Here is a 24,772-nt window from a genome sequence, read left to right on the forward strand (position 1 = left end):
TTGTTTATTCTGTTATCAGCTCTTGTTTTTTTCACTGGTCTGTGAATAATCACAATTACTGACCCTCGTCTGCCTCTGTTGTCTTATACATTTGTTCTCATCCCTGTCTGAACAACGAGACCTTCTGATAACCAGAGTCAACTTCATTCTGAGCTGTGAAACTACCCCGAACACCTGGTCAATAAACCTGAGTCCAACTGATATGTTGACTAAAAAAATCTTCATCTGTTAATTCCTGAAAATGTTCTGCCTAGAATTTAATTTCAAAATGATTTCAGTTAAATTAATTCATGAAGGAGCAAAATTAAATGAAAAACATGAAGTACAAAAATATACAGGACAAGAACTTTAAAACTTAAAATCACTTTTTACTCCTAAAAATTCATCAAAGTAACATGATGATCCTGAGGTGTTGATTTAATACAGATGATATTTAGTAACAGGATGAAAGAAACTGACCAATAGAACAACACAAGGAGAAAGAACATGCCTGAATATAAGAACAAGAGTGAAGAACTAATAAACTAAATCAAATGCGTTTCCCACCTTCATCACTGATTCTTACCACTGGTCTGATCTGTATGAAGAAATTAAAATAACAACACAAGAAAAAATATAAACCAGATGAGTGTGTTTCTTACCTCCACTTGGCTTGAGAATTGCACTTTTCTCCAGTTTGGTGACGATGTCCTCGTTCAGTCCAGAGAGCTGAAACACACAGTCGTAGCTGCTGAAGTCTTCATCTCTGACTGATGAGAGGTGGATGGTCTTCTGGAAGGACCCATCATGGTTGGGGAGGATCTCTCCTTGGTCCACGTCCTCATGAAGCTCCTCTCCATTCTTCCTCCAGAACATGACAGCTTTGTTTGGGTAGAAACCTGTAGCGTGGCAGCTGACTGGAGAGGAGGGAGTCTTCTGGAGGAGAGACACTGAGGGGGGGGCTGGAGAGAGAGAGAGAGAGAGAGAGAGAAGGGTTGGAAAGAGAAGAAGTGAAGAGACAGAGGTGGAAAGAGACAAGGGAAACACTGGTGATAAATGAGAGAAATAATAGGAAAATAAATGTGTAAACAGAGTCAATGTGTGTGTGTGTGCTGGTTCATGTTTATTGTTACAGTTGTTTACAGAGGAACCATGAAGACAGTAGTTGATGAAACATCATCAGGTCATGTGACTCTACCTGTTTTCATCAGAGAGCTGCGTCCATAGTTCAGGTACTTCTTCAACCACTCAGGACACTGCTGGGTCAGGTAGTTCTTGTCCTGTGCGATCCAGCCTTTGTTATTGTCCCACTTGTGTTTGGTGATGACAGCCTGTGATGCTGGAGCGATCCATGTCTCTGTCTTCAGGTCAAAGGCTACAAAGTCTTCTCCATCATAACCATACTGATCATATCCAGTGACCTCCTGAGTCTCATCATCCCACTCACATCCGTACATGTTCTGCCAAATATGGACACCTGAGACAGAGACAGAAGTTTGTTGTAAACAGTCATCAACTCATTAACAGCTACCCCCCCCCCACACACACACAAAATCTTAATTTTAGCTTCTTTTGATTATTCAATTTAAAAAGACAAATTTTCATATTAAAGAAACAATAATGTACTTGTACTTTTTTTTTGCTTGATAAAAGATGTAAATAATTTTTTGATTATTGAAATTGCTCATCTCAATCAATAAACTGATCACATTGTTCAACACTATAAATGTATTATATCAGTGTGTAGTCAAAGTTAATCTGATCTAATGTGTAACTCTATTGTTCATGAACACACACTGAGCTCAGTGACATCAGTTTGTTGTTTATTTCAGCTCAAACCAACAGGGACGGGACATATGGAGAGAGTCAGTCTCTGTGTGTGTGTGTGTGTGTGTGTGTGTGTGTGTGTGTGTGTGTGTGTGTGTGTGTGTGTGTGTGTGTGTGACTCCTGAGACTAATTACCCTGTGGACACTAGGACCATGAGGAAACATTCACTCTGATTCAAAGTCAGAAACATCAACACACACAGTAACTGAGCTGCTCATTGAGTTTCTACTTGTTGTTTCACTCACTCACACACACACACACACACACACACTATGGGGTGAAATCGATATCAAAACAACCGGAAAGACGCGCAGCGGCGTGTGTGTGCACGCATGGTTACTTTGTTACGCGTGCGTGCTGTCATGTTCGTGTTCGAAGGATGAGGCCGTGTTGATAGCAAGTAACTTAGTTTAATGTCTCACGTTCTCAATAACATACATGTGGCTCCATGCAGTCTTGCTCTACTCTGTTATATGGTACGGTAAGCTGACTACTAACCAGTACTGCCGCCTAGCGGTCAAACATGTAATAACATCCAATCATAACATCCCCCCTTTTCTAAGGTAAAATGCATTAACATGAATTATCACATTAGCTGTGTCAGTTATTTCAACCATTTCACATTCAGCATAACTCTGCAACACATAAGCAGTATAAACAGTTTATCAGATTGCATAACTCATCTCTAAGCCAACACTAGACCATTTAGAACACATTCACAACATCAATCAATACACATCTTGTTCAACATCTTCAACATGCATATTGAATTTTCTTTGTTTATAAGTTCAGTCTATCAGGCTTTCTGATTTCTCTTGTGGACCTTCTTAACTCAGGTTCGCTAGGAGTAGGTGTGTGAGAGTCAGTGTTACAGTTCATAGTAGGTGTGGGAGTTACCTGAGATTCACCACAGGTTACACTGAGCTCACCAACAGTCCCTTCAGGAGTCTTTAATAGACTGCGACGATTGCGTCTGAGGATTTGTCCATCATCAGTTTTCACCGTGTACGATCGTGGAGCAACTTCTTGCAGGACAGTTGCTTTTGTACTCCATCCATCAGCATCCTCAATCCTGACTGAGTTGTTGGTAGTCAGTGGAGGGAGATGCTTGGTTGTTCTGTCATAGAATGACTTTTTCATCATTTTCTGTTGTCGTAGCTTATGTTCAATCTTTGAGTGATTCTTTTGCTTTAATTTGTCGTTTTGATGACTCGGCAAAGTTGTTCGTAGCTTCCTCTTCATCAGCAGTTCAGCTGGTGATAGGCCGCACTGAAGAGGTGATGCTCTGTAGCTCAATAAAGCCAGATAGGGATCCGAGTCACTGTCAGCTGCTTTCTTTAGGAGTTGCTTGAGAATGTGAACTCCTTTTTCAGCTTGCCCGTTTGACTGTGCATAGTGTGGGCTTGACGTCACATGCTTGAAATCATATTGCTCTGCAAACTTCTGCCATTCTTTGCTGCTGAAGCAGGGGCCATTGTCGCTCACCACGGTGTGTGGGATGCCATGCCTGGCGAAGATAGATTTAGCATGTGTTATGACACAAGTTGATGTTAAGCTTGTTAGTAGCGCCATCTCAGGGAAGTTTGAGTAGTAATCCATTACCACTAAATAGTCTTTACCTCTGAGATGAAACAAGTCCATTCCTACTTTGTGCCATGGTGCTGTTGGCACCTCAGCTACCACCATAGGCTCTTTGCTCTGCTTGTTCCTGTGTTTCTGGCATGTTTCACATTTACTTATAAGTGTTTCAATGTCTTTGTTCAGTCCGGGCCAGAAAACCGTGTCTCTCGCCCTCCTTTTGCACTTTTCGATGCCGAGATGGCCTTCATGTATCCTGTGCAACATGTCCATTCTCAAAGCCTGTGGAATGACAATCCTGCCCTTTTTCAACAGCAGACCATCCACAGTACTAAGCTCACCTCTGACATGGTAAAATTGTGGACATGAACCAGCTGGCCATCCCTCATCCATGTTCTGCATGACATGCTGTAGCTCAGCATCCTTTGCTGTAGCCTCCGCTATTTGTCTTGACTTTGTGTCAGACACAGGCAGTGTAGCCGACACCATGTTCACATGACACTGTATGTCTTCGTCTGTCGCACTCACACTGTCGCCTGTAGTTGCTCTGGATTAGGGCATCAGCAAGGACTAGGTGTTTACCTGGAGTATATATCAGTTCAAAATCATACCTTTGCATCTTCATCATTAACCGCTGAATCCGTGGAGACATTTCATTCAGATTCTTTTTGATGATGGCGACCAGCGGTCGATGATCAGTTTCGACTGTGAAAGACGGCAGGCCGTACACGTAGCTATGAAACCGCTCCAAACCATACGCCAGTCCCAAACATTCTTTTTCGATCTGAGCGTATCGGCATTCAGTTTTTGTCATAGCCCGAGATGCATAGGCTACCGGTTTCCAGTGCTCACCCTCAGCCTGGAGTAGAACGGCACCAATACCATCTTTGGAAGCATCTGTAGACACTTTTATCCTCTTCGTGTGGTCATAAAATGACAACACAGGTGCTGTGCTCAGTGTGTTCTTGAGTTTTTGCCACTCATGCTCATGTTTCACTGTCCATTTAAACTCACAGTCCCTGTGCAGAAGCTCTCGTATGCATGATGTCTTTGCTGTCAGATTGGGAATGAATTTACCTATGAAATTCACCATCCCCATGATGCGTAGCACCCCTGTCTTGTCTGTGGGCCTTGGCATGTTCTGTATTGCATGTATTTTGTCTTTATCTGGTTGGACACCACGTGCAGACAGCTTGTCTCCCAGGAAGAGGATCTCTTGAACGCCAAACTCACATTTACTCTTGTTGAGTTTCAGTCCATACTTTTGTATGCGCTCCATAACTCTGTTCAGCCTCTCGTTGTGCTCTTGGGCTGTGAACCCCCATATGATGATGTCATCAATGTAGACTCGAACTCCATCCAAGCCCTCGATGATCTGCTCCATCGCTCTGTGAAATATTTCAGGTGCTGACTTGATTCCAAAAGGCAGTCTGAGAAAGCAGTGTCTGCCGAAGGGCGTATTAAAGGTACAGTACTTGGTGCTGCTTTCATCCAGTTTCAGCTGCCAGAAGCCTTGTGAGGCGTCAAGCTTTGTGAAGTAGTTGGCACCTGACATTTCACTGATGATCTCTTCACGTGTAGGTATTTGATAATGTTCACGCTTTATGCTCTCATTTAGGTCTTTAGGGTCCATACATATTCTCAACTCACCATTCTTTTTCTTTGTGATGACCAGTGAGTTGACCCAGTCTGTAGGCTCATTAACCTTTTTGATGACTCCTAGCATGATCATTCTGTCGAGTTCTTTCTTTAGGCAGTCTTTCAGTGGAGCAGGAACTCTGCGTGCTGCATGCACAACTGGATGGGCTCCTTCTTTCAACTGTATTTTATATGTGAAGGGCAAAACACCAAAACCCTTGAAAACATCTGAAAAGTTCTGAACAATTGTGTCCATAGAGTCATTTGTTGGGTTTATGGTTGGGATGATGCGATACACTCTTTTCACAAGCCCCAGTTCTTCACAGGCTCTGTCACCAAGAAGTGATTCACGTCCCTCATTCACAACAAAGAAGAATAGGTGGTGCACTTTTCCTTTAACTGTGACACTCAACCTGCATGTGCCCAAACATTTGATTGGCCGCCCATTGTAGTCTTTCAGTCCAGATTCTCTTCTTTTTATTTGTGGCTTATTTTTCATTGCCTTCACATCACACATGCTTATGAGATTTGCTTTTGCACCAGTGTCCAATCTCATGGTGACTACAGTCCCATTTATCATTAGAGGAGCTATCCCCTTATCTTCTGTAGTGACATCATTTACATTGTCTGGCTTATTTATTTGTTCACTTTCACAATTCACCATTCCAACAAAGAACGTGTCACTTAGATCAGGCTCATCTATTAAGTTTACAGTTTTTTCTTTTTTCCCCTCTTTCCGTTTGGAGAAGCATTGTTTAGCAAAATGATTCTTGCCTTGGCAAGTGGAGCATTGCTTACCAAACGCTGGACACTGTCTAGGCTTGTGCTGTGAGCCGCAGCACTTGCAGTTTATCATCACGTCCTCCTGCTGTGCAGGCCGGGTCTGTGTGCGCCGTCTCCGCTGATACGACACTGCTCCAACCGCTGCCGCGCTGTCGCTCTGCGCCGAGGCGACTGCAGGCATCTCGGTGAACGTCCTCACGTGCCTTTGGGACAGCTCACTGGCCTGGCAGATCTTAATGGCTCCTGCCAGCGTCAGCTCAATCTCCCGTAGTAGCCTCTCTCTGACCTTTTTATCCTCCACGCCGAAAACAATCTGGTCCCGGATCATGGAGTCCTTCAGCATTGCGAAGTTGCAGGACTGCGCCTTTAGCCGCAAGTCCGTCAGGAAGCTATCAAATGGCTCATGCTGCCGCTGTGTACGAGACCGAAACACGTACCTCTCGTACGTCTCGTTCTTCTTCGGAGAACAGTGAGTATCAAACTTGCTAAGCACTACATCCAACTTTTCATTATCTTCAGGACTGTCAAACACGAACGTGTTAAATACTTCTATGGCCTGTGGCCCTGCTATCGTTAGCAGCAGCGCTACCTTTCTTGCTTCTGGCTTTGCCTCGAGTCCCTTAGCAGAAACATATAGGTGAAACCGCTGTTTGAAGGTGCGCCAGTTCTCGTCGACGTTCCCCGTCAGTTTCAAACTTTCCGGTGGTTTTAAATCCATGTCGCCCATTCGAGTTTACTCCTGGTACCATGTCATGTTCGTGTTCCAAGGATGAGGCCGTGTGGATAGCAAGTAACTTAGTTTAATGTCTCACGTTCTCAATAACATACATGTGGCTCCATGCAGTCTTGCTCTACTCCGTTCGTTATATGGTACGGTAAGATGACTACTAACCAGTACTGCCGCCTAGCGGTCAAACATGTAATAACATCCAATCATAACACGTGCGTTGTTACACGCAGGTTGTATTTCACGCGTGACAAAAGCTGCGTACGTATGAAGCAGCGTGTGCACATCTGTCAGTCACTGTTTGACAAATTATGTTACACGTTCACACACACGTGCGGTCGCAGATTTTGTTGCTGCACAGCAGGAAGTTGATCTGCACCATGCGCACCACTCTGCGTAACATGACGTGTAATGTAGTTGGCCTTTTCAGTTTAGTCAACCAGGGGAGGCAGCAGTGAGCCAGACTTTGCCTGCCGGACTGGAAATTCAAAAGAAGAAGAAGAAGCAGAAGGAGAAGGAGAAGGAGAAGAAGGAGGAGAAGAAGGAGAAGGAGAAAGGAAAAGACCCATGAGATAATTATATTATAGACAGGAGGAGGCTCAGTGATGTCATGTCTTTTTATGCTCCATGGTTGACACTGATTCTGCATTGATATTTCAATTTCAACCTTCCTGATGGCTCGACAGTTTTGTTACAGTATCTAGCCTATATAATTATTAATAAAGTGTAAAAAAAAAGTGTGTTGCAGCTATTCAGGTGCACAAACCTAACGCACATCTCCAGCTGTCCCAGCAGTTGTCAATGAACTGATTACGTGCGGGGGGCGTGGTTAACTTACAAATGTTTGTATTAATTTGTGTCTGTGTAGGCCATGTGTAAGCAAAGTAAAAGAAACAGAAACAGAACTCTTTCGTTTTTCCGTTTTAAAACAAAAACAGAATAACGTGGAAAATTAAGTCTTTGACTTTTTTTTATTGTTTTGTTATTATGATATTTGGAAACATCGTTCCACAGCGGCCAGGTCCCGGAGCAACTCTCTCCACACCCCCCACCCCCCGGCCGGAACTCCGTGGTCCATATGCCATCCCTGCACCAGAGTTCCCCGGGTCACGCTGCTGATCCGCCCCGCGGAGCAGGCAGCTCGCAGCGGCCTCTTCCTACAGCGGATCGCTCCCTCCCGGACCGGGGAGCGACGTCGCCGCAGCCGCCACTGTTGCTGTGAGCTGCCTGGTCAGCGGGGCGGAGCAGCAGCGTGACCCGGGGATGGCATCTGGACCACGGTCCACAGCGGCTCAGACGCAAGGTGTGGAGAGAGTGGCTCCGGCCGGCCGCTGTGGCCAGCTGGGACACGGATTATTCTCTCTGTCTTCATTGAACAAATAAATCATGTCATGCAACAGCCTATATATCTGTATCTCGTATTGGATCGACTGCACCATCTACTGGATGAAAATGGAACACAGAACAACTAAGTTACACGTAGTGGTGCACACCGGGCAGATCAACTTCCGGCTGCGCAGCAATAGAGTCTGCGACCGCACGCACGTGTGAACGCGTAACAACATTAGTCAAACAGTGACAGACAGACGTGCACAATCTGCTTCATACGAACGCAGCTTCTTGTCACGCGTGACACAGTTTGCGCACGTCGTTTCCGCGTACGCGTGAGCGCCTGACAAAAATGTTAAATCAGCTTCACGCGAGTGTTAATGTGTGCGTTCGCTGAAAAACGCATGAATGTTACACGTGGTCACGTCCAGTTGATAGGTGCGCACGTAATATGAGACGATTGTACCGGCATACGCACGCACACACACACACACACACACACACACACACACACACACACACACACACACACACACACACACACACACACACACACACACACACAAACAGTCAGTCTGCTGCTCTAAACAACATCAACTGTAAAACTCTTCTGATTATTTGTAGAAAAACTTCAAGTTCAAGTGATTCTGATGTTTGTTCTTGTTTAACTTGAATGTAGAATCTGTGTTAAAGTCTTGTAGAGCAGAGGAGTCACATGGTCTCTGTTTCTGTCCCTCAGACCAGCTGATCCTCCTCCACTGGTTAATAACTAACTAACTAACTAACTAACTAACTAACTAACTAGCTAACTAACTAACTAACTAACTAACTAACTAACTAACTAACTAACTAACTAACTAACTAACTAAATAACTAGCTAACTAACTAACTAACTAACTAACTAACTAACTAAATAACTAGCTAGCTAACTAACTAACTAACTAACTAACTAAATAACTAGCTAACTAACTAACTAACTAACTAACTAACTAACTGTTGTTGTTTTAAACTCTGTCTCCGTCTTCTGTCCTGATGATAACCTGCAGCTGGAAACCAGTGTGTGTGTGTGTGTGTGTGTGTGTGTGTGTGTGTGTGTGTGTGTGTGTGTTCAGGGAGCAGCCATGTTTGACTGGAGGCTCTGAACCAATCAGCAGCTGTTTCCTGCTCCTCAACTTGTTGTAATTATTGATGTGAAATGGATCAGTGGAGACTGATGGAGTCTGACACACAGAGACAAACTGTTGATATGAACTAGTGACTGACACACTGTGGTCAGAGCAGAGGAATAAACCTCTGATGTTCTACTTTACTTTTATACATTTACAGCTCAAACTAAGAATTTCTGTCATTATTAATTATATAACATCAATAAAAATCAATCAGTTGGGGCGGTGCGTGGCGCAGTGGTTAAAGCGGCCGCCCCATGTAGAGGCTACAGTCCTCAACGCAGGCGTCCCTGGTTTGAATCCCGCGTCGGGCAGACCTTTCCTGCATGTCATCCCCCCTCTCTCTTTCCTGTCTATCTCACTGTCTGCTATCAAATAAAGGCAAAAAAGCAAAAAAAATATATACTTAAAAAAAAAAAAAAAATCAATCAGTTCATTGATTACACTGTAACACGTCACAAAGTCATGAAGGTGAAATCTTTACATTTCTCCTTTAATCCACCGACACTCAACACTTCATTCATTTATCATTAACAGTTGATTTTCTGATCATCAGGTTCTGTCAGTGGCTTTTCTGCTGATCAGCTGATCGATTGATCCACTGATCGTTGCAGCTCTAAACACACACACTCTTAGAAGGAGTGTGCTGAACACGTGCACAACGACTGTGTGGTCCTTTCTGCTCCAGATGTGGAGTCTTGAACTCAGACTTCACTGCTTCATTAACCAGCTGTTCATCACTTCACTGCTTCATAACCAACTGTTCATCACTTCACTGCTTCATTAACCAACTGTTCATCACTTCACCGCTTCATAACCAACTGTTCATCACTTCACTGCTTCATTAACCAACTGTTCATCACTTCACTGCTTCATAACCAACTGTTCATCACTTCACTGCTTCATTAACCAACTGTTCATCACTTCACTGCTTCATAACCAACTGTTCATCACTTCACTGCTTCATTAACCAGCTGTTCATCACTTCACTGCTTCATAACCAACTGTTCATCACTTCACTGCTTCATTAACCAGCTGTTCATCACTTCACTGCTTCATAACCAACTGTTCATCACTTCACTGCTTCATTAACCAGCTGTTCATCACTTCACTGCTTCATTAACCAGCTGTTCATCACTTCACTGCTTCATAACCAGCTGTTCATCACTTCACTGCTTCATTAACCAGCTGTTCATCACTTCACTGCTTCATAACCAGCTGTTCATCACTTCACTGCTTCATTAACCAGCTGTTCATCACTTCACTGCTTCATAACCAGCTGTTCATCACTTCACTGCTTCATTAACCAGCTGTTCATCACTTCACTGCTTCATAACCAGCTGTTCATCACTTCACTGCTTCATAACCAGCTGTTCATCACTTCACTGCTTCGTTAACCAGCTGTTCATCACTTCACTGCTTCATAACCAGCTGTTCATCACTTCACCGCTTCATAACCAGCTGTTCATCACTTCACTGCTTCATAACCAGCTGTTCATCACTTCACTGCTTCATTAACCAGCTGTTCATCACTTCACTGCTTCATTAACCAGCTGTTCATCACTTCACTGCTTCATAACCAGCTGTTCATCACTTCACTGCTTCATTAACCAGCTGTTCATCACTTCACTGCTTCATAACCGGCTGTTCATCACTTCACTGCTTCGTTACCAGATGTTTAGTTGGTCTAAAGTTTCTCTGTGAGGTTGCTGTTGGTGATGTGAGGTTCAGTCTGTGAGCTGATGTTCCTCTGCAGTGACCTCTGACCTTCACACTGAGTCTGCTCTGTTTCCTCTTCTCTCTCTGTCTGTGTGTGTGTGTGTCATCAATATCATTAACACTACAGTAACTTGGATTGTCAAAATTCATTAAGCTGCGTTCACACCGGACCTTTTGTTTTTAGAACGAGCGACGAGTTTACATGTTAAGTCAATGCAAACGAGCGATGGAGCGTTTAATCGCCCAGGTGAAAAAACGCTGGGGCTCGGAGCGACAGCGACCGAGCGTCGGAGCGTTTTTTCGCTCGAGTTGCTCCCGTCGCTCGAGATGAGAAATCCCAACTCTCCGGCCGTCAGTCACTCGTCGCTCAGCTCTGATTGGCTGCCGTAATCCCGGTGGTGCCGGTGTAAACAGAGACACATGGCAGTGGGCATGACGCCATCAAAGCGAAAATGTGAGTCTGTGGCTCTGTGCCAAATTGACGAGCGTCTGCACCTGAGCGTCGGAGCGTTTTTTTCGGAGCGATACGAGCGACAGCGACAAAAATAAAAGGTCCGGTGTGAACGCACCTTTAGTGAACTGTATCCAGGTGTTTGCAGTTTATTCTACATGTTATTTATGTCAGAAGTTAAATGGAGATTTCTGAAGAGCAAATTGACCAAATCTGATCTGATCTAATATTAGCCTACAGTAATATCAATAGAGGTAACATTCATATAATGTTGATGCAGCACTGATGCCTATAACAACATATGGGGCAATATTTCTAAGTCTCTAACATGCTGTCAACAGGTGAATTATCTACCTGCACAAAGAAGATGAAGTGTGACTGTTGGTGATTTTGTCAAAGAGTGTTTGTCTTTTTTGTTTCTCTTGGCTTCATTAGTTTGACAACAGGAGTCATAAAAATATATTGAATTGTTATTGTGTGAGAGGAACCTGCTGAACAAGACCAAGACCTGAAACCATGATGATGGTGAGATTCTGATACGAGGGGAGAGGATGTTGTTGTTGTTGTTGAGAGAGAATGTTTGTGTTATACAAATAAACTTGTTTTGTCTCATAATAAATCAAATCTTGATGAGTGTGACTAAACAACACAACTATTGTCCTGTGTGTGTTTAATTTAAAAAGATGGTCAGAGCAACAGCACACTGCAGGTTCTCACACACTTCACTTCAGTCAGATACGTATGTCATTTAGGTGTGTGTGTGTGTGTGTGTGTGTGTGTGTGTGTGTGTGTGTGTGTGTGTGTGTGTGTGTCATTTATTTAATATCCCATTGATGTGTTGGATGTGTGTTGTTAATACAGGTAACTATAACTAAAACAAACTAACTAAAACATTGTGATTCCCACGTACACAGATAGATTCACTCTGAACATTTAAAGCTGCTGATTTGTTGAAACCAGTGATCTGAATAAAACTTTCACAGTTTCCTGTCAGTGTAAATAAACGTCCATGTTACAAGAATCCAACAGAAACATCCTGGTTCCCATTCACTGTTATTAGTTATTCTGATCTCATTTATTGGAGGCAATACATTAATAATCTATTATGGGATGGACTTAAACACAGTGGGCCCTAATTTCTTGGCGCAACTCAGGGTGGCGCAGCGAAGCGAGCCCTGACGCAGCTGGCGAAGTGGTATTTTCCTCCAGTGCAACAAGGTGCGCAGTGGATTCGGTAAATTGGCAGACTGCTGTGCGCTGAGATGGGAGTGGTCGCGCAGCAGGGGGAGGTGTCGACAGATTCGCTGTGGCGCAGTGACAATTTGTTGCCGATAGACCGCGCGGAGAGTGCGCCGAAAGCTCGCCAGCTCCAACCTGGTCTAATCTCAGCGCAAGGCGAAGCGCAGCCAGCGCAGTGGCAATTTGACTGCCCAGCGCGCAGTGCAGACACGTCACCAAGACCTCACAGGCAGATTTCCACACTTCCAGGCACATTTAAATGCAATTAACAATAATAATAATAATAATAATAATAATAATAATCATCATCATCACAATAACCCCTATTTATTGTATCTGAATCAGCACATACACCTATATCTATATAGATTGTCCCGTCACACTGATGGCAGATCAAAGGCTTGCGTAATGGAAACTCAGCCTGACTGAATGAACACAGATGAAACCAGGGAGGGACTGAGACAGCCGTGGATGTCCCAAGAGCAGGTGTTGACACTACACACTGTGCCGTTGCAGATTATCAGCTATTTATTTATTTATTTACTTATTGATTTATTAGGGGCCAGCGCCGCATCGTCACGCGACCATAACAAATAAAACTGAAAACAAATAAACTATCATCTCTCACAGCAAACCACAATCAGGAGGTGCGTAACGGAGGCATCCGCGATGCCTCCGTTACGCACAGCTGTTTGTTTATGTTGTGATCTGTGCACACATGTTTAAATATAGGTTAGATAGATAGATAGATAGATAGATAGATAGACCTTGATAACAAATAACCTCCTCCCTCCCAGACTACTTTTGCATCATCAGCCCGTGAGGTCTGTTCGCGCGACCTGACACTGCCAGCTTGGACCGGACCAGAACATCAGTTTCCTCCCGTCTCACTTGCTCTGACAGATTGAGAGCTGTTGCCCAGTAAAAAAAAAAACAACAACAACACACACACCCCTTTTCCATTAATAAAGACACTCATATTTAGTAACCTATATTTAAACACGTGTGCACAGATCACAACATAAACAAACAGCTGGGCGTAACGAGGCATCGCGGAGCGTCTCTCTTTTTCTTTTTTCTTTAGAATTTACCTGAGAGGGGAGATGTTAATATCTGCTCACTATGATGCCAGGCTGCTTGTGGTTTGCTGTGAGAGATGATAGTTTATTTGTTTTCAGTTTTATTTGTTATGGTCGCGTGACGATGCGGCTCAATAAATCAATAAGTAAATACATAAATATAGCAGATAATCGTGTAGTGTCAACACAGCAGTAATCCATCCTCATCTTTCATCTGTGAAGCCTTTGATCTGTCATCAGTGTGACGGGACAATCGATAATAGATGTTCTGAATGTCTATGCTGTAATCTGTAGGTGCTGATTCAAATCTTCTCTTCCACGGTGAAATCAAACGTCCGCCTTGCGCGCGCGGCGGATTTAAAGGCGAGGAGAGGAGCTCATTTGATTGGTGAAGATCTGACTCGGCTGTGTCAAACCCACTCCACGCCTTCTCTCCTCCCTCTATGCCATTTGCGCCGGTGGGAGGGAAGTAGGCGGGATGCGCTCCGCTGCGTTTCGAAGGAAAATCGCAATCTGCTCCTGACCACTCCCCGTTGGCGAAGCGAAGGCGAGGCGCAGGCCTGATCCACTCCGCCTGCACCTAGTTCACGAAATTAGAGCCCAGTGTGTGTGTGTGTGTGTGTGTGTGCGTGTGTGATACAAGTACACTTGAAATTTAACAAACTATAGTAAACAAACATTTTATAATAAACAGTGAAACATAAACAAACCTCCAGTCTGGTTGAAGCGTTGTTTTACTATGTCAATGCTGCCTTTGAAGGTCTGATGGGCACCAACACAGATCTGGGTCTCCCTCTCCTTGTACTGTGGATCTTCTGCTGTGACTTTGCTCATCCAGTCCTGTTTGAGTTCTGTTTCCTTTGTGATGCTGTCACAGTAATACATTGGGGCGTCATCAACCAGACCAACAGACACATACTCGGGGAAGTTTGGGAGTCCAGAAGAACCAGTGTAGAAATACTTCAGAGAGTGAGTCACTGGAAGAACAATTGAAAAAAAAATGACTTCAGTTTCATCATTAAAGGTTTTTTATTTTAATTAATTTTATTTCTAATCACTCAAATGTGTTCTGAATCAAAAATAACTACACAGACAAGAGTTCCAAAAAATCTCTGCCGTGCAGAAAATAAGATTAAAAATACATTATAGATCAGCACATTTTATTTACTATAGTGATGCACGATATTAAAAATTTCAAAAACTTGAGGAAACGGAAAGAGGAACCTGGAGCACACGAGTCACTGGTGATGCAAATAATTTTAGTGCAGAAACAAGACCAACGTTTCGACGTACAACGTCTTCATCAGGGTCAAATGGTTCTGGTGCGGGCTACAAGGCATTTAAATATCCTCACGACTGTGATTGGTTAAGGAGGGTGGGAGTGCCAGCACCTATCACATGGCCGCATACATCAATTCAGAACCAATCAAAAGTGTTAATTTGTTACACAATATACAACTATACAAACATCAATATAAACAATATTTACACTTTCATTAAGCAATAGATCGGTACGGGCAAATGGCACATAACAAGATCACAACGAAAAAGCAACACGGAACACACAGTAGCCTGATACACAACACATAGGCTATAAGAGACAATTAAAGAAAACATGAGAGACTGAGTTCTTCGTTCAGTCCGAGGGGTTCCACTGTGTTGAGGGTGTAAATCCAAAACGCCTCCCTCCTGAGGAGCTTATTGATAATATCTCCGCCCCTCAAGGAGGGAGACATTTTCTCTATGCCCCAGAAACGCAGAGTCGCAGCGGAGCCGTGGTTTGCCTGCTTGTAATGACGAGCGACTGCGTAGTCCATGTTATTGTTCCGGATAGCTGCTTTATGTTCAGCTATACGGACTTTTAAAGGGCGTTTTGTTTGGCCGATGTACACCATACTGCAGGGGCATTTGAGCATGTAGATGACATGTGTGGTACTGCAATTAATAAAAGAGTTTATGGGGTATTTTTTACCAGTCCGGGGGTGACAGAAGTGTTTAGTGTCAGAGGAGTTAGAGCAGTGCGCGCAGTGACCACATCTGTAGAACCCAGAGGGGGGAGCAGGCAGCCAGGTGGTTCTTTGGGGGGGCGGTGTCATTGTGTGGACCACTCTGTCTCTGAGGGAGCGGGCTTTTCTGAAAGAGACAAGGATCTAACCATCTTCAGAAATGCTGAAGGGGGACTTGAAACTACAATTTATAGGAAACCACTAAGCAGAAACACGCTCCTTAGAGCTGACAGCCATCATCCGCAGAAACTTATCAACAATATTCCAACAGGTCAGTTCTTACGTCTGAAAAGAAACTGCAGCACACAGGATGATTTTAATCTCAAGGCGGTGGAGCTGAGCGAACGCTTCTCGAGCAGAGGCTACAGAGATGACGTCATCCAAGCGGCCTGTCAGCGAGCAATGCGCACTGACAGGTCCCGCCTCCTGCAGAAATCCCAGCGGACGCGCACATCCTCACGCCCATGCTTCTCCACAGAATTCTCCCCCATTGCCGGTCAAATTAAACACACCATAATCAAACACTGGCACATCTTACAAAGTGACCCGGCCCTTAAACACTTGTGTGAAGAACCCCCCCTTGTCTCTTTCAGAAAAGCCCGCTCCCTCAGAGACAGAGTGGTCCACACAATGACACCGCCCCCCCAAAGAACCACCTGGCTGCCTGCTCCCCCCTCTGGGTTCTACAGATGTGGTCACTGCGCGCACTGCTCTAACTCCTCTGACACTAAACACTTCTGTCACCCCCGGACTGGTAAAAAATACCCCATAAACTCTTTTATTAATTGCAGTACCACACATGTCATCTACATGCTCAAATGCCCCTGCAGTATGGTGTACATCGGCCAAACAAAACGCCCTTTAAAAGTCCGTATAGCTGAACATAAAGCAGCTATCTGGAACAATAACATGGACTACGCAGTCGCTCGTCATTACAAGCAGGCAAACCACGGCTCCGCTGCGACTCTGCGTTTCTGGGGCATAGAGAAAATGTCTCCCTCCTTGAGGGGCGGAGATATTATCAATAAGCTCCTCAGGAGGGAGGCGTTTTGGATTTACACCCTCAACACAGTGGAACCCCTCGGACTGAACGAAGAACTCAGTCTCTCATGTTTTCTTTAATTGTCTCTTATAGCCTATGTGTTGTGTATCAGGCTACTGTGTGTTCCGTGTTGCTTTTTCGTTGTGATCTTGTTATGTGCCATTTGCCCGTACCGATCTATTGCTTAATGAAAGTGTAAATATTGTTTATATTGATGTTTGTATAGTTGTATATTGTGTAACAAATTAACACTTTTGATTGGTTCTGAATTGATGTATGCGGCCATGTGATAGGTGCTGGCACTCCCACCCTCCTTAACCAATCACAGTCGTGAGGATATTTAAATGCCTTGTAGCCCGCACCAGAACCATTTGACCCTGATGAAGACGTTGTACGTCGAAACGTTGGTCTTGTTTCTGCACTAAAATTATTTGCATCACCAGTGACTCGTGTGCTCCAGGTTCCTCTTTCCGTTTCCTCAAGTTTTTGGTCCTTCCTGAGAGCACCGACCTCCACCTGTGGAGTGGCTGCAGCGCACAGATACTCCTTCCTTATTTACCACTTCGGAGACCACCCAGGACGTTCTCCCTCTCTGTGCTGCTCGCCTCACTGTGCCATAATGACGAGCATATTTGCTTCAATTAATGAAACCACGAACACACGTTCAGAGACTCTGTCATTCACCGATGAACAAGGTGCAAGCATCATTCTACCGCATTCAACGTTCCTACAAGTGATGGAGAAACCTCAACCATGTACCCTCTCCCTCACTAAAGAACTGGAAGACCTAAAGAAAAGAGATACTCGTCTCCTCTGGCACGCAATTACCCTCTCGGAATACTGGAGGGAAAAACGAATCCCACGGGGCTTACGCCTCAAGAAAACTCCTTCTTTTGGGCTCGATGATGCTGACTTCATGAGTAAATGGGAACAAATACTGAATAAGTGCTCTCTGGACCTGATGCTGCTGATCGTGGAGAAAACCAAGGCAGAAAAAGAAAAAACAGACGCCGACATCAAGTTGCTGGAATCACAGATCGCAGCACAAGTCACCACAGATGAGTACAATACCATCACCAAGAATATTGTAACTTCTCTCAAATCTTTTGAAAAAGAATTGCAGAGCTACAAGCTCAGAAAGTTTGAGAGAGACACTAAAGACTATGCTGATGGGAAAATTTATGAATGGAGAGATGAACGCAAGAATCTCCGTCGTCCCCGCCCTATCCATCGTCGTCCAGCCAATCAACGACTCTCCACATCCCTGAGTGAATACGACTCCTCCCAGACCAGCGACGTCGACAGCCAGCAGAGCCACAAGCCTTTTTTGGCCAACACCAAGTCTCACCGCAGCTGGAGAAGAGGAGGAGGACGAGGCGGAGACGCACGAGGAGGGGCACAAGGGGACGCAGGAGGTGTTCCTCCAGAGTTCCTACGTCGCTCCCAACGCAACCGGAGCAGACAGTGATCAACATCTCTGGGACTGAACTAACCACTGATGAAACACAAGTCTTAAGTAAGGGTTTATCCTTTTGTCCCACTAACACTGTAGATCCTTTTAAATTAAAAGTAGACACATTCAAATTTTTTCGTTGTCTTCAGCTCAAGCACTTTTTTGCTCCCAGATCCAGTGTTTTGTCCCATCATGATGTTGTGATAAGAAACTCCACACCTCATGATACAGACCCACCCAACAGAGAGCTTACACCTTTTAGAAAGAAATCCAATTTTATTCCTCATTCCAACCTCAATCCCTCCATCATAACTTATAGCAATTTGGTAGAAAGAGACATAAGCAACATATGTAAAAAAGCGCAAAACAAGAAGACCAATCTAGCACACGCAGAACTGAAATGTCTTAATGATCTTGAGAAGAGAAAAGATATTATTATTCGCTCTGCTGATAAAGGGGGATCCATTGTGATAATGAGCTTTGAAAAATATGACAATGGGATTAAATCACAACTCAGAGATGTCAACCACTATACATCTCTCAGCCAGAACCCATTATCTGACTATAAATCAGAGATCGATTTGGTCCTTAAACAGAGTGTTACAAGAGGTTGGATAACAGAAAAAGAGCATGAATTCCTTTCAGTGAAACATCCGATCTGTCCGGTATTTTATGGTCTGCCTAAAATTCACAAATCACTACAAAATCCACCTCTCAGACCAATCGTCTCTAGCATTGGCTGTCTCACTGAACCTCTGTCGCAATACCTTGATTTCTTCCTCAAAAAATCAGTGCTAAGTCTCCCCTCCTACCTAGGGGACACTACCGATGTTCTTAACATCCTAGGCACATTTAACAGCGACACGAACTTCAGCCTAGTCACATGTGATGTACAAAGTCTTTATACTTGTATCCCACATGAGGCAGGCTTGGAAGCACTGAAATTCTACTTAAATACACGCGCGGATGCGCTTCCTCCTAATGATTTCTTACTCACTCTGACTGAACTGGTCCTCTCCAGAAACTATTTTCAGTATGCAGGCTCTTACTTTTTACAATAGCAAGGTGTGAGCATGGGTAGTTCCTTTGCACCATCATATGCCTGTTTAACCATGGGGTTTTGGGAAGATAAATTCATTCACAATGCGAATAATAATCTATTCCTCTCTAAGATCTTACTCTGGAAAAGATACATCGATGACATTTTGTTTGTTTGGGCGGGCACAACCCATGAACTTTCTGATTTTTTGATGTACATGAACTCAACCACACAGTATCTGCGTTTTACTATGGAGCACTCTAAGGAGAAATTGAACTTTTTAGATCTAACCATCTTCAGAAATGCTGAAGGGGGACTTGAAACTACAATTTATAGGAAACCACTAAGCAGAAACACGCTCCTTAGAGCTGACAGCCATCATCCGCAGAAACTTATCAACAATATTCCAACAGGTCAGTTCTTACGTCTGAAAAGAAACTGCAGCACACAGGATGATTTTAATCTCAAGGCGGTGGAGCTGAGCGAACGCTTCTCGAGCAGAGGCTACAGAGATGACGTCATCCAAGCGGCCTGTCAGCGAGCAATGCGCACTGACAGGTCCCGCCTCCTGCAGAAATCCCAGCGGACGCGCACATCCTCACGCCCATGCTTCTCCACAGAATTCTCCCCCATTGCCGGTCAAATTAAACACACCATAATCAAACACTGGCACATCTTACAAAGTGACCCGGCCCTTAAACACTTGTGTGAAGAACCCCCCCTTGTCTCTTTCAGAAAAGCCCGCTCCCTCAGAGACAGAGTGGTCCACACAATGACACCGCCCCCCAAAGAACCACCTGGCTGCCTGCTCCCCCCTCTGGGTTCTACAGATGTGGTCACTGCGCGCACTGCTCTAACTCCTCTGACACTAAACACTTCTGTCACCCCCGGACTGGTAAAAAATACCCCATAAACTCTTTTATTAATTGCAGTACCACACATGTCATCTACATGCTCAAATGCCCCTGCAGTATGGTGTACATCGGCCAAACAAAACGCCCTTTAAAAGTCCGTATAGCTGAACATAAAGCAGCTATCCGGAACAATAACATGGACTACGCAGTCGCTCGTCATTACAAGCAGGCAAACCACGGCTCCGCTGCGACTCTGCGTTTCTGGGGCATAGAGAAAATGTCTCCCTCCTTGAGGGGCGGAGATATTATCAATAAGCTCCTCAGGAGGGAGGCGTTTTGGATTTACACCCTCAACACAGTGGAACCCCTCGGACTGAACGAAGAACTCAGTCTCTCATGTTTTCTTTAATTGTCTCTTATAGCCTATGTGTTGTGTATCAGGCTACTGTGTGTTCCGTGTTGCTTTTTCGTTGTGATCTTGTTATGTGCCATTTGCCCGTACCGATCTATTGCTTAATGAAAGTGTAAATATTGTTTATATTGATGTTTGTATAGTTGTATATTGTGTAACAAATTAACACTTTTGATTGGTTCTGAATTGATGTATGCGGCCATGTGATAGGTGCTGGCACTCCCACCCTCCTTAACCAATCACAGTCGTGAGGATATTTAAATGCCTTGTAGCCCGCACCAGAACCATTTGACCCTGATGAAGACGTTGTACGTCGAAACGTTGGTCTTGTTTCTGCACTAAAATTATTTGCATCACCAGTGACTCGTGTGCTCCAGGTTCCTCTTTCCGTTTCCTCAAGTTTTTGGTCCTTCCTGAGAGCACCGACCTCCACCTGTGGAGTGGCTGCAGCGCACAGATACTCCTTCCTTATTAAAAATTTCAACCGATAACCGGTTATTTCCTGCTTCTCATTGCCGATACCAATAGCGATAGCTTCTTCTTTTTTTGGGGGGGGGGGGGCTTTTTTGCCTTTAATGTATAGGAGAGTTGAGAGAGAGACAGGAAATGGGAGGCAGAGAGGGGGAATGACACACAGGATAGGACCGTTCGCTGTGGGATTCGAACCAGGGCCGCCTGCAGTGAGGACTGTAGCCTCACACACCAACTGAGCTAAACACCGCCCCAAATTAATATTTTTATATTTAACATAATCGGCTCTAGCCTATCTAACAAAAGCTCTGGCTCTTCAACTTTTCATTTGTTTTTTTCATGTCATATCACACAAATATTTGTGGTCATTTGCTGTAAATAAAAAACAGCAGCAAAAGACACTAATAGGCCAAACATTTACCATATGAAATTAATAAATTAAAAGCACTGACATAATCAAATCATCAAAACAAAAAGTACATCCCTCAAGAAAATTGTTTAACAGAACTATTACTGGTTTATCTGCAAATAACAAGATTCATATTCAAGTATTTACGCATAAGAAATACATTCAACCTAAAGTGCATGAGGAGGTATATGTACATGCGCGGATATTTTACGACTGTACTATGTACTGTACTGAATGGTCTTCAGATAGAGGCCTTTTATTAATACCTAAAGTCAGAACCAAAACTCATGGTGAAGCAGCGTTTTGTCATTACGGCCCACGACTGTGGAACAGCCTTCCTGAAGACCTGAGAGCAGCTGCAAATGTGGACATTTTTAAGAGCAAAGTTAAAACACATCTTTTTAGCTTGGCTTTTGATTAGATTTTACTTATAGGTTTTACTATTTTATTAGTTTTCCTATCATTTTATTGCATTTATCGATTTTTACTGTTTATTAAATGTTTTTTTTTTTTTTATTATTATTATTTTATTTTATTTTATTCTGTATTCATTTTTACTTTTAATCTTTTTAGTCTTAGCATATTTACGGTATAATTTTAGTTATTTTTTATCATTTCATTTAATTATTTTGTTTTATCCAGTCCCTAGTGTTTCCTCACGGCAAATTGTAGAGTAAGATAGCGCTTCAGTTGCCTTCTTTTAAAGCTTTATAAAGTGTGTGTGTGTGTGTGTGTGTGTGTGTGTGTGTGTGTGTGTGTGTGTGTGTGTGTGTGTGTGTGTGTGTGTGTGTGTGTGCGCGAGTGTATCTGCGTTACTTTGGGTTTTTATCTCTGCTTTGTTTTGTCTGCTTTTATTGTGTAAAGCACTTTGTGCTACATATCTTTTGTATGAAAAGTGCTCTATAAATAAAGTCTGATTGATTGATTGATTGAATGTGTGATTTGCTCCAAGCGACAGTGGTAAAGCAGCTGTATATTAACAGCTGTAGAGCTGTTAATACGTCACATTATTACGTTTTAATATTTTTAGAGAACATCTAACCGTGTAGAGAAAACACACACAGGACTGCTGACTTGTGTCATCAGAACATGCATGTCCTGTGAATTTCATTTCAGAAATCTGGTCACCACTGACGGGATACTCGGCCTGCAAACAATTTTCCCCCATTTCCTCATTAATTGATCGGATTTTTTATCGGATAAAATGTACCTATTGGATCAATAAAATATTACGTAATTTTCCCTCAAATTGGCCGATATTTTATCGGTCCGATAATTATTGTGCATCCCTATTTTATTATTGTTAGAAAATATATATTTCGGTTATTAATTATGAAATGGGACAAATATTTGGGTCATGCAACCATGTAGCTGACTTACATTAATAATAATAATAATAATAATAATAATAATAATAATAATAATAATAATAATAATAATGATAATAAAAATAAAAGCCATTTCTAAAACCCAGTGCCATTTTTTTCTAGTTATGAATATCTAAGTTTGAAGCAGGTTGATTATATTCAGATTTGGTCTCTACCTTTAATCAGAAACCACAATGTCCTTTAAATTGAAGGGGAGATTCAGGTGTCCAGCAGCTCATGAACAGTAATACAAGCACTCAATAATAAATAATAATTGACAGCCTTATTTATAAGCCACTGTCTTAAACTGAAGTGCTACATAGCAAGACAGCAGTGGTTAAGATCTAATAACACATCCACAGTCATTTCAGCTTTAGGTGGAATGGCTTTACGATCACTATAAATCAAACTATAGGACAAAATGACCTTAAAATCTATGTTCAGTAGGTCAGTGGCCAGTGATTGCAGTGCATATGTTTTGTTGTGTAAATTTACTGTCACACTAAAAAGTATTTGCAGACTTTCATGTTGGTTATTTATATTGTTTAGGGGGCAGTTTATTTTGCTGCTTCTCCCTGTATCTGTTCAGTTATGAAAAACTCTCTACAGTTTTTGGTAAATATTGTATGAACGATGTCTGTTTAAGTGACTTGAAAAATACAACAATTCATCATGTTAATAATGTCACTGTCTTCCACTGCTGTCAACAGAGCAGAACGTTGGTTTGCCAACAACGCCATCAACTGATAAGAGGCTGTAATTAACATCAAAAATCTAACACTTTAACTGTAACCTTATTTTAAATGATGATACAGATAAGATGATTTTGACAATTCAGTCAGGATTGAAACGATTTGAACAGATTTGTTTAATTGTAGATAAATACTGTGTCAACATATGTGTAGTTATTAGTAGTAATATAGCCTACTACAATATGATTTTCTTTCTAACACGAGCAACTTGGAGATTAGGCAGATCAAGTGTAGGCTACAATCATACGCTGTTTCAACCACACGTTTGTTCTGTTATGTCGTGTTTCCTTCATTTGTCTGATTTATTGTGAGACTTTAGCGCCTTGTCATTCTGCTTCTACTGATCTTGATGGAAACAAAACAAAAAATAAATAAAAAATAAAATATAATAAAATAGTACTGGTCCGGAAAATAAAAAAGTATGAAGGAAAATCTAAATGTATCTAGCCTACAGTAGGCTACGTAAATAGATCGATCATTTTTCTTTCTTACACAATTTACTAATTTTAAAATGATTAACTCACCTGCCGCCGCTTCGTGTAAAGCTATTCCCACAAAAACCAGGGAAATGAAGGTCTTCATTGTGACCGGGAGGATGGAAATCTTCGACAAACAGTTCACCTACTACCAGAGAACTTCTAATATAGACTGGCTCTGCTGCTGCTGCTTAGAACAGCCGAGAAGAAACTGCGTTTGGAGCGGCTGCGACACAGAACTTCAGTGGCGAAGGCGTGACCTGCCTCCATCTGAGCCAATGAGAATTCAGTATGAGCGTCTACGTCACTTAAATCTAGGTAGAACAGACAGAGTGAGGTTAGGAACGAAAGTGAAAGTTAAAGTGTTGATTTCAGAGGAGACACTGGACCTGAGTTAGTGTGTTCACATTATGATCATAACTTCATCTGCTCAGACCAGTCTTCATGTCTGTGATGAACATCTGGGAGGTCAAAGGTCACTGAGTTACAGATCAGAGACTCTGGAGCTTTTAGAGAGACAGTGTGTTTTATTCATCATGTATTGTTGTTGTTTTCCTATGATATGACTGTCCTGACTTTAAAAACAACATCAAATATAAAAACCAAGAGTTGTTCCAGTGATGTGACAGTAAATGTGGTGAAGAGCTCCCTCCTGTGGATCAAAGCTGCAGCTGATGTTTCTCACTGTGAAGGACAAACCAAATACTAACAAGGGATTTATTCTAAATGATCAGTTTGCTGTCAAATACGGTTATTGAAAGAGATGGATATCTCCTCTTTAAAGTACATTTACACTTAGAGACTGAGTTTTCACTTCTTAGTATAAATAATCAACCTATAACACAGGACAGTGAACATGAAGCAGTAATTTGTTTCATTGTTCTGCTTTTCAAAATGAAAACAAGAGTGAAGGTCAGAGGTCACAAATGTCCCAGTCAAGTGTATTAATCACATTTATTGCATGAACAAAACTAT

At 42.8% G+C, this 24,772-nt stretch overlaps 1 protein-coding gene across 1 annotated transcript; it reads right to left on the bottom strand.

The window, feature by feature from the left end:
• Positions 1-561: 561 nt before the first annotated feature.
• Positions 562-24,012, bottom strand: LOC310993818 (major histocompatibility complex class I-related gene protein-like; the record flags this gene model as incomplete). The annotated part of the gene is made up of 4 exons (XM_083982297.1): positions 23,846-24,012; positions 14,227-14,493; positions 1,178-1,456; positions 562-941 (listed from the first exon to the last, which is right to left on the bottom strand). Exons 1-4 carry the CDS (start codon positions 23,901-23,903, stop codon positions 562-564), a joined length of 984 nt encoding a protein of 327 aa, XP_083838423.1. The 5' UTR covers positions 23,904-24,012.
• Between the last annotated feature and the right edge of the window lie 760 nt (positions 24,013-24,772).

This window comes from Trachurus trachurus (assembly GCF_905171665.1).
Source record: "Trachurus trachurus genome assembly, chromosome: 11".
Lineage (NCBI taxonomy): Eukaryota > Metazoa > Chordata > Actinopteri > Carangiformes > Carangidae > Trachurus > Trachurus trachurus.